The sequence below is a fragment of the Mus caroli genome, unplaced genomic scaffold (assembly GCF_978045245.1).
Source record: "Mus caroli unplaced genomic scaffold, Mus_caroli_1 scaffold_7, whole genome shotgun sequence".
Lineage (NCBI taxonomy): Eukaryota > Metazoa > Chordata > Mammalia > Rodentia > Muridae > Mus > Mus caroli.
This window is the reverse complement of record NW_028227262.1, coordinates 62626977-62637500: the sequence shown is the minus strand read 5'-3', so window position 1 is coordinate 62637500 and position 10524 is coordinate 62626977. Positions and strand designations below refer to the sequence as shown.

The following is a 10524-nucleotide window of genomic DNA, read 5'->3' as shown; positions in this document are numbered from 1 at the left end:
CCCCCCCCCCTTGTTTGATCTACCATGTCTTGTACTTATTAGTAAACTGGCCAAAGTAAGGCATAATGCTACACAATAGGTATTTCCCAAAGGAAAACCAATCTATTGGACATTTACTGCACTTCGAAGGCTCAATTTGCTTGAGGCCCTGGTTGCCTAGTAAGATAATTGAGTATTAGTTGAAGGTGAGCCTTGTTCTAAACAACTAGAGACTAATTCTAATCCCTTAACATGGCTGAGGATACAGAAATCCTCTAAGTTTCCCCAAAGTCCCACCTTACACGGCCTCAGTCCTATACTCTCAGGGACGGGGTACAGAAGACATTAGGATATGCGGTCTCAAATTCTAAACACTTCCAACTAAAGACCCAGGCAGGGCACTGACATTTAGTAAGCATCTGTGAGCCAAGGCAGGTTGAATGTTATGGAGGGTGACGTTAATTCTCACACCAATCCTTCACGGTAAAGTTACCTACGATGGTTATAGGGACTGGACAGAGAAAGGCGGGCTGACTTAGGTGTATGCTCGGTCCCCCAGGAGGTAAGCAAAGGGACTGTGGAACTCTAGTTCAGGGCAGGGCTGAGGAGAGCAAGTCCCGGCCTCGCCCCGTCCCGCACTCTCCCGGTCCCTCGAGGTTAAGGACGTGGGTAGCACCTGTCACCGTCCCTAGCCGCGAGACTTTCTGGACTCACCCCTACGCGGGGAGCGGCTACGACTTCGACCCATCGGAGTCCTCCTCCTCCTCCTCCTCTTCCGTCCGCCCCGGAAACGACCCCACAACTTCCGGAGCAGCCGGAAGTTGATTTTTGCAGGCCGGCTGGAAACTAGCAGAGCGCGTGGCGAGGGTTCCGGCGGCTCCAGCAAACAGATGACTTGAGTCGTGCCCCGGAAGTCGCCCTAGGGCCTGAAGTTCCTGGAAGAACTGGATGCCAATTCCGCTTCTTTAAGTTGAGATTTCTTTTTAAATTTTGTCGCGATTTACCTTTGTCCTGCTGGAGAACTCACCTGTGTATCGCTCCACCCAGCATAGTTCTCTCGTTTTCCCAGCGTTCCTCTACACGTATAAAATACATCACACCAATTCTTTTTTGTTGTGGTTTTTTGAGACAGGGTTTCTCTGTGTAGCTCTGGCTGTCCTAGAACTCTGTAGACCAGGATGGCCTCGAACTCAGAGATCCGCCTGCTTCTGCCTCGCAAGTGCTGGGATTAAAAGAGTGCCCTGCAACGTCAGGCCACACGAATTCTATTCGACATGAGCTGTTTTTGACTTTTGCATTTAATTCTTTTTTTTTTTTTTAAAGATTTATTTATTTATTATATATAAGTACACTGTAGCTGTCTTCAGACACTCCAGAAGAGGAAGTCAGATCTCGTTGTGGATGGTTGTGAGCCACCATGTGGTTGCTGGGATTTGAACTCTGGACCTTCGGAAGAGCAGTCGGGTGCTCTTACCCACTGAGCCATCTCACCAGCCCCCGCATTTAATTCTTAAGTCAGCTTTATGTTTGCGCAAGTGACAGCACTGGGATTGTACCCTAAACTACTATGGCGGTTTGAGAGAGTTCTTTTTATTTTTGTATGTATGTGGGTGTCCCTTGTATTCCATGCAACTGGCCATTGAGAACCTCCTCACACTGAGAAAGTGAGCAGCAAACTCACTGCATTCTCCCATCTCTTCAGCCCCATCTACTGGTTTTTTTTTTTTTTTTTTTTTTTTTTTTAGTAAAAGGCTCCATCCTACTCCCGAAGGGAACCTTCCAAATGTTGCCTTGACCTTCAAAATGAAAGGCTTTATGAGCCGCGCGCTCACACACCCACAAGGACGCGGCATCTTGCAGTAAAACATGTATACAGTGAGTGGGAAAGGCTGCAGCCTCTACTGATGGAACCAGTGCTCTTGCCAGCCTTTGACGGGCAACAGCTGAGGACTGGCTTCTAGAACAAAAACTTGGGAAGAGGCAGAAGAGGCTAGTTTTAGTTTGAAAACACTTGGTCCACTAGTCATCATGTTAAAAAAAAAAAGTAATTAAATACAGTTTTGTACAGCCTCTTTTATACCTGATCCCAACTAAACTAGAATGTCCACCATGTGGCCTGACTTCCATATTTTTTGAGATTATGTGTCAAGCTGTAGGAGAGCACTGGGAATCTTCTGTCACTTAGAAGGAAGTTTTAGGGATAATCTTGGATAACCACCATGGACAGCTGAAGTCACTGTCCACAGTGCAAGAGGGGGATTTGAGGAAGCCAGAGCACTGTGTTAGAGGTGTGAGAAGACAGCAAAGTGACATGGGGGCTATGGGTGATCAGAGACATACGCCCCCTTCTTTTTTCCCCCTTGCCAGGCTTTGGATCTTAGGTAATGAAAACACTTAGAGCAGCCTCTTCAGATTTTCAAAAGTGGCTGGGAAGTACCATGAAGTTAGTGTAATAGACATTTGTGAATACCTGCTCAATGTTGGATCCTGCACTCCTGCAGCACTGGGGTGAAGGAGGGATCATGTGGGCTCTGCCAAGAGGCTTGCCATCTTCATCATGGAAGCAGATGACAGGCTGTTTTTACAGCGTGGATAGTGTCCAGTGTGTTAGAGAGGGATACAAGGCACTGAGCCGAATTTGATCTTCCAGGAGGGTTTCTGGGAATAATATTCCTGAGAGTTGAGATTACCCACTGTGCTATTGCACTGTGACATGAATACAACTTTGTTCACACACACAGAGGCACATACAGGCATGGTACCTAGCACTTTTACCTGCTTAGCCATCACACACACACACACACACACACACACACACACACATCAAACACACACCACACCACACACACACACACACACACACACACACACACACACACACACACCACACACCTACCTACCTACCTACCTTTTGGCAATGCTTACTGAAAGAGTAAGGGTTTGTCTGTTTGCAACATTCATAACATGATGCTGTCCACATGGAAGACAATGAAAGGGTGCTTCCTTTATTACTTGAGGGCGCCTTGTGCCAAGGAGTAACATGGGACACTCTCTATCTTGCCCCTAAGTGCCACCTTATTAATTCAGTGGAGCTCCTTCTGTGTGCATTTATTCCCCTCTGAGAACCTGATTCCACGTCAGCTTGTGAGAAAGCCCAACCTCTACAATCAACACAAGCCAGGCAAGAGGGCAAATGCTTTCCATCCTGCACTCTAGAGGCAGTAACAAGTGGGCTTCTGCACCCTCCAGACCAGCCTGTCTACATACCAATGGGAGGCCAGCTAAAAGATACATAGTGAGATCTTGTTTCAAACACATGCACACCAAGTTTAGAATCAAATATGTGCATGGGTACCTGTTAACATGCTAACATTTTTAAAAAAGATCATACACACACACACACACACACACGAGAGAGAGAGAGAGAGAGAGAGAGAGAGAGAGAGAGAGAGAGAGAGAGAGAGAGATCAGAAAAAGTATGATGAACAACCAAGTAGGTATTTGGGGCAGGCATTTGGCTAAATGCAGACAGAACACGACACAGGCACCCAGGAGCTCGTCCTAAGGAGACTAAGGATGGCCTCAGGGGACGTCGTGTCGGCTTAAACAGGGAATACTGGAAGGAAACCAAATTACAGTGGCGTGTTCACAACCACTACTGGAACCCAGTATCAGAATTCACAGGGATAGAGTTCTGAGATAGAAAAAGAATGGTTTCGTCCATCAACAGACCACCAACCATGCCAGGTCCTCATCTTCTGAGCCTATGGAAGTAAGGATGTCCAGACGGGCAGCTGCTCTCAGGGACCCAGGAGGGTCTGACGTGCTGTTTTGAAGACCTGCAGAAAGGCAGAGGAAGGTTGATATGGGGAGCAGGTCCCGAGTCTCCAGAGGCAAAGAGGCCGACACCAGAATGATGACAACAGAAGCTGCAAGAGGCAAGGGGTGGATCCTTCATGGGGAGCCGCAGAGGCAGCAAGACTTCCCGACACCCTGGTCTCAGCCACTGGAACCGGTTCTGGACTTATGGCCTCTTGAACTGTGTGGGAATACATTTCCATTGTTTTAGGCCAGCATGTCTGTGGTAACTTTCTACAGCAGTGTCAGGAAACCAATACCAGTAGCACACCAGGGAACCCTGCAAAATACCGAACAGGTTAGGAATACCAGCGAGCTGCTGACATCTATCTTTTTCCATCTTTTTTTTTTTTTAAAGATTTATTTATTTATTTATTTATTTATTTATTTATTATATGTAAGTACACTGTAGCTGTCCTCAGACACTCCAGAAGAGGGAGTCAGATCTCGTTATGGATGGTTGTGAGCCACCATGTGGTTGCTGGGATTTGAACTCCTGACCTTTGGAAGAGCAGTTGGGTGCTCTTACCCACTGAGCCATCTCACCAGCCCTATCTTTTTCCATCTTAAAAAACACAGACAAACCTAAACTAAACCAATAAACTTCAGTTTAATTCATTGGAAAAACAGGGGGAAGAAAAACCCTATTAATAAAATGTAGAGAAGCATTTGGTGAGAACTGACCTAATCCTTCCCCACTGCACATTAACTCAGGACAGATTGCAGATTTAAACGCAGAATGCAACGTATGGCATCTTCAGGGGATGGCACGGGCCATCTTAGTCTGCCCAGGCTCTTGAAAGCTGGCTTATACACAGATGTTTATTACAGTGCTGTAGACTGGGAAGTCCAGAGTAAGGCTCTATCACTGGTTGTCTGGTGAGGACTCTGGATCCTGGCTGCTGCCCCACGATCCACTGCTTGCTGTCTGTATAGTCCGGTTCCTTCCCATTCCTTTTGGGTTGCAGTGTTGGCTCTTCCAGGACAGCAGATCCAATCTCATCAGCAGCTATGATGCTGAACTGCAGTGAGTTACGATTTTTTTTTTAACCGGATATTCTGTCTTCACTCTGTAGCCCAGGCTGATGTGATGAGTATGTAGCACGGGCTGGCTTTGAACTGAAGGCAGCCCTCCTCAGTCTCCTGAGTTATGCAGGGTACTCAGGGATTTAGAGCTTTCATGAGCTGTCACCCATGTTCCTGCACCCTGTAGACTGCTGGGGTCTGCCTCTGGTAGGATCTTCGGTGGATTTTAAGCGCCCTACATGTATGTGCTGCTGTTTGTTCAGAGCATGTTTGTGTTAGTTATTTGTTGTTGTTCGCTGCTTTGACAAAACGCTCAGCAGAAGCAACTTGTAGAAGGAAGGCTTTATTTTGACTCAAAGTTCCACTGCAGAGCCCAGCATGGCAGGTGAGGCATAGCAACAGAACTTGGGGTAGCTGGTTCCAGCCACATCTGTAGTCAGGAAGCAAAGAATGTTGAATGCTGTAGGTTCAGCCGTCTTCCTTTTTGTACAGTCCAAGACTCTGAGTCACAGAGTAGCACTGCCTGTATTTAGGAAGGTCACCCCACACCCCACCTCATATAGCCATAACCCCCCACAAGGAGATATGCTGAGATTAGTAGACTTCCATGGTGATTCTAAATCCCACTGAGGTGACAATCAACACCATCCATTACATTTCCCAAAGTCAAGCGATAGACAGCTAGTTCGCAGCAGGCCCTGGGAGGTGTGGTCTGTGTCATCTGGTACCTAGCCCATGAGGGAACACTGGCCTGGCCTGACAGTTGGCCTAAAGAGACAACGGGGCTGGCCTGATGGCTGAGCAGTTAAGACCACTTGTTCTTTCAGAGGACTGGGGCTCAGTTCCCAGTCACCCATAAGGTGGTTCACAAGCATTCATGATTGCATCCCAGGAGATCCAATGCCCAACATCAGGCACACACACTGCGAAATGCACACATGCAGGGGACGCATTTATACACATGCATCAACCTTTAACAAAATTAAAAGACGTGGTTGGGGAAATAAGGTTTGGACTGGCTGCTCTGTGTAGACGCACATGTGAAGGGAGTCCACGGGTGCCCTAGCACTGAGTCTTAAAAGGTGGTTGCCCTCTCAGCAAAGTACGAGGTGTGGAAATATCAGAAAATAAAACATCACCACTAGTCACACTATTCACATACATTGCATATCTAGATATCAAAGGTACTGAAGTTTGAGAGGCGTGTGGGCGTGAGAGGGAAACAGACCAAGAAGCATTACAGAAGCGTAGCCACAAGGAACAGGACAGCAGGAAGGCACAGATGAGGGGAGGGTCACGCACAAGAGCTTCCAGAAGGAAAGGAGTAGAAGCCAGCCAGAAAACAAGGGGAAATGTGAGCTGGGGAGGGTCTTTGCAAGAGGTGGGGGTATGGAGGTGAGACCTAGGGTGACCTGAGGGCCCATGTGGTGCCTCTGCAAAGTTTTAGGGGTGGGGGAGAGAAGTAGACTTGGGTTTTTTCGGAGGACAATTTGTGGTAATACAGAGAGACTAATTAAAGAAAAACACCCTGGAGATAAGGCTATGAATCTGGGTGGGTGTTGCAGTCTGTTGAGTATGATAGCAGAGATGGGGTACCTTACAGTGCAAACCCATGGAGGTTCTGGTATCAAGGGGCCGGAGTGCATCATGTGGCGTGAGATCGACAAAGGACAAAGGTAGGACACCACTCTACAAAAGCTGCACTGGCTCACAAAGGGCTTAACCACCTCTCACACCTCACACTTACCAACTCTAATGCATAAGGGAACACATTTCCAGGGTGTACTGAGCAGGGCGGCATGTAACCTCAGCACTTGGGAGGCACGGACACTGGGAAGTGTAGGCACAAAGATCTCCAGTCTGAGGCCAGCTTGGACCAGAGAGAGCCCATGTGAAGAAAAGCTAACCCCAGAAGTTAGCGGCCAGTGCTGCTTTCATTTGCTTACTCTCTTGCCAAGGCTCAAGGTAAATTCTTAGAAAGGACTGGGAGTGTGTGTGTGTGTGCATGTGTCCATGTCCCTCTGTAATAATTCAGGATGAAACTACAATATGGGGGCTGGAGAGATGGCTCAGTGATTAAGAACACTGACTGCTCTTCCAGAGGTCCCCATGTTCAATTCCTAGCACCCAGTGGCTCATAACCATCTGTAATGGGATTCGATGCCCTCTTCTGGTGTGACTGAAGATAGCTACAGTGTACTTATATACATAAATAATTCTAAAAAAATATATATATATATAATCTAAAAATATAATACAATATATATAATTATATATTATCATATAATATATAATAATATATAATCTAAAAATATAATACAATATATTCTCTTAACTGATATAATAGACAAAGAAATTATTGTCGGTGGCTAGCTTTCTAGCTTTAACATTTAATAAAAACCCAACTCACCCAGAACTTGGCAGAGGCTATGTAGAAGGACTGACAAATATGAAGTCCCCATATGCAATGGTTACTGTCACCTGACACTGCTGACGCTTTGTAAGTTGACAGTGACCAGGAGAGTGCGCTAACCAACAGGAACCACCCTGACTAGTGACCTAAATGAAAGGAGGTCATCTTTGTTGTTGGTATATTTACGCTTTCATTTCCAAGAGTTGTAAAAATATATTTGAGTATAGTTGTTTGTCGTTGTTGTTTTGTTCTCTGTTGATGATGTTTTAAAGTAGGGTCTTGCAATGCATCCCAGGCTGCCCAAAATCTTGAGATTCTCCTGCCTCAGCCTGTTTAGTGCTGGGATTACAGATGTGTGCTTTATCTGTTTTCTTGTTTTTTGTTTTTTCCTTAACATATAAAGAGTAAAGAATCTCTTATGCTTCTGAAAGAAAAGAGCAGCAGGAGAGAGATAATCACAGCCAGGTGCACAGTCAGAAATGTAGCCTCTCACTGACCCAACCACTGCTTTAGGAATCTCCAGACTACAATTCTAGGAGGGAGGAAGCATTGACAGCAGTGGAATTCTGAAAGACAGGATAATTTGTGAACCTGTCACTGACTGCCAGCAGAGAAAAGCCACCAGTGAAACCATTCAAAGCTAAAAGCAGGCAGGAGTAGATGCTGCGTGTTGGAGAGTAAGAGCCTAGCTAAACCTTTCTTTTCTACATTTTGTTGTCTTCCTACCAGACAGATCTGCAGCCTGCTAGATCTACCAAAGTCTGTCCTGCAGCCTTCCACAGCTGAGGCTGCCTGCCTTAGGACCTAACTCAGAGCAAGCTTTCTCTCCCTTTTCTAGCTCCTTTCCCAGAAGCCGCTGATTCAGTTTTCCAGCTTGGCTGTTTTTTCTCCTAGTCTTAACAGAATCCTGCTTTAAAAGAAAACAAGCAGCCGGGCGTGGTGGCACATGCCTTTAATTCTAGCACTCGGGAGGCAGAGGCAGGTGTATTTCTGAGTTCGAGGCCAGCCTGGTCTACAGAGTGAGTTCCAGGACAGCCAGGGCTACACAGAGAAACCCTGTCTCGAAAAAAAAAAAAACCAAAAACAAAAAAAACAAAAAACCAAACAAACAAAAAAAGAAAACAAACACAAAGGACCAATTACTTGGGAAAAAAAGAATCCTAGTTTCAGCCAGGTGATAGTGGCACACCCCTTTAATTCCAGCACTTGAGAGGCAGAGGCAGGTGGATCTCAAAGCCAGCCTGGTCTACAGAGTGAGTTCCAGGACAGCCAAGGCTATCTTGAAACCCTATCTTGAAAAAAACACCAAAACTAAAAAAACTAGTTTCAATAAGCTTTTTAAGTTCACTTTAAACAGGAGCATATTCCTTTTCCAAATGAGCATTTATTATTTGAATAGATACATAAAAATGATTCCAATTTAAAAAAATACTAAAACCACACATCAACCACAAAAGCACTTACTCTGACTGGAGGACAATGATCCGGGCTATTTTCAATAGCAATAAACACAAGGAACCGATACATACACATCAGGATGAGCATACATCTTATTCTTGACAAAAGAAGTTGTTCTAACATGACTGTTTTGTTCCCAGCTCCCCCTGTACATTCACCATGAAATCTACTTATGTATGTGACTCAAAGGCACTCAGTTCAGAGGTTATAAAGTCCTGAGCTTAATAGGAAACAAGATTCCCAACTAAAATTTGAACATAAATTCCAACTATCAGAGAATATGAAAATGTGTGAAGATGTAGCTGTACATAAATAATTCATAACATAAGAGTACACAGAATGCCAGACAAGACCATGCACGTAAGGCGAAGGAATATCCTCAGAATCAAACTGATTTCCCTTATTCAAGTTTATTTCAAGTCCTAAAGCTGATTCTTGTTGTCATTTAAAACTGTAGGAAAGTTAAAGTTTAAAAAAATATGAAAATGCTTATATTTAGAATAAAAAAAGAAAAAAGAAAAACGAACCAAAGCCAACTCCTAAGCTTAGTCTCCCAAACCATGACAAAGGATCTGACGGCTAAAACGAAGAGGCTTCTGGAAAGGATCTCAGCTGAACACAAGACTTCACCGGGTGGCTGAACAAATGAAAGGACAGCTTTAAAGGCACCAATTGAAAGAGCATTTATGATTGGCCACTCAAACTCCATCCTTAGCATTCTCTTAACAAAACAGGAACACATTTACAGATGAGTAAACTCACTAACATTAGATAGGATCGAAATTCAAGCTCAAAATTAAATCTGTATCTTGTTGCAAAGAAATGAGAAATTTACCTATAGCAATTTCTACTGCTACTAAATTAAAGCAAGAGTTGATATCCTTTTAACATACATGGTTTGACAGATGCTTTCTTAGTTTTAAAATACTTTTTCATATGTGCATAGAAATGTAATGAAGGTGAGGACATCTCCAGCGTCCCACAGTTCATAAGGCTGGTCACTGTTAGTCACCTTGGACGTGAACGCAGTAGGTCATTAAGTTAAAACTGGCCACCGATGAGTGCCTCAGTGTCCTGGGTTTTCTGGGTGACGATTACTCTCAGTTCTTTTTTCTGGTGATATATACAAGAAGTTACAGCAGATGTACAGAGGGAAGATCAGAAGTCTGCTGTCCAAGTTCATCACCACTTGCTCCTGTAAGACAGATACATTAGTGAATTTGATGACAACTAGGTAGCGCCATCTTATGACATTAGTAAGTTGAGCTGTTGGGTAAAATAAGCATGAGGAAGCAGCACAGGATGAAGCACTCGCCACAGCTGCACCCATCCAGCCAGCCCATTAGCTGCCTGCATGCGCTTGTTACTTCTATCTTCCTCAATGTTTAGCTCCTGGGTCACGGGGTGGCACTAAGGACTAAAGCTGACAGAGCCAGCTCCTCAACAGGGGCAGCTATTTTCATTCTTCTAAGACTGTGTATCTAGTTCCTGCATATTTTATTAGCACACAGCTCAGAGAGGCTGGGCACACAGCTCAGAGGCAGAGCACACGCACAGTGCTAAGACCCCTGTGCACAGTGAACTGCTCATTCGCTTTCAGTTCTAAGACTCCAGTACAGCATATCACTGGACTAAGGGAGTCACTGCTGTCATCACCACCATAGCTCCTGCCCTTAGCTAAAGTCCTATCGTGTCTAGAACACAGCACATAGTGTATTATATAAAAACATTCTAGGCTCAGCTACATCCTCTGAAGACTGGTGGTGAGAGCCACAAGGGAACCACCACTA

General features: G+C 45.0%; 2 protein-coding genes across 2 annotated transcripts in view; both read right to left on the bottom strand.

The window, feature by feature from the left end:
- Positions 1-776, bottom strand: part of Snrnp27 (small nuclear ribonucleoprotein U4/U6.U5 subunit 27) — a 10124-nt gene extending 9348 nt beyond the window's left edge. The window contains exon 1 of the mRNA XM_085840401.1: positions 694-776. Within this exon, the coding sequence (XP_085696527.1) occupies positions 694-727 (34 nt within the window). The 5' untranslated portion in view covers positions 728-776. The remainder of the gene's footprint in view (positions 1-693) is intronic.
- Positions 777-8640: 7864 nt separating this feature from the next.
- Positions 8641-10524, bottom strand: part of Gmcl1 (germ cell-less 1, spermatogenesis associated) — a 41983-nt gene continuing 40099 nt past the window's right edge. The window contains exon 14 of the mRNA XM_085840400.1: positions 8641-9929. Within this exon, the coding sequence (XP_085696526.1) occupies positions 9801-9929 (129 nt within the window). The 3' untranslated portion in view covers positions 8641-9800. The remainder of the gene's footprint in view (positions 9930-10524) is intronic.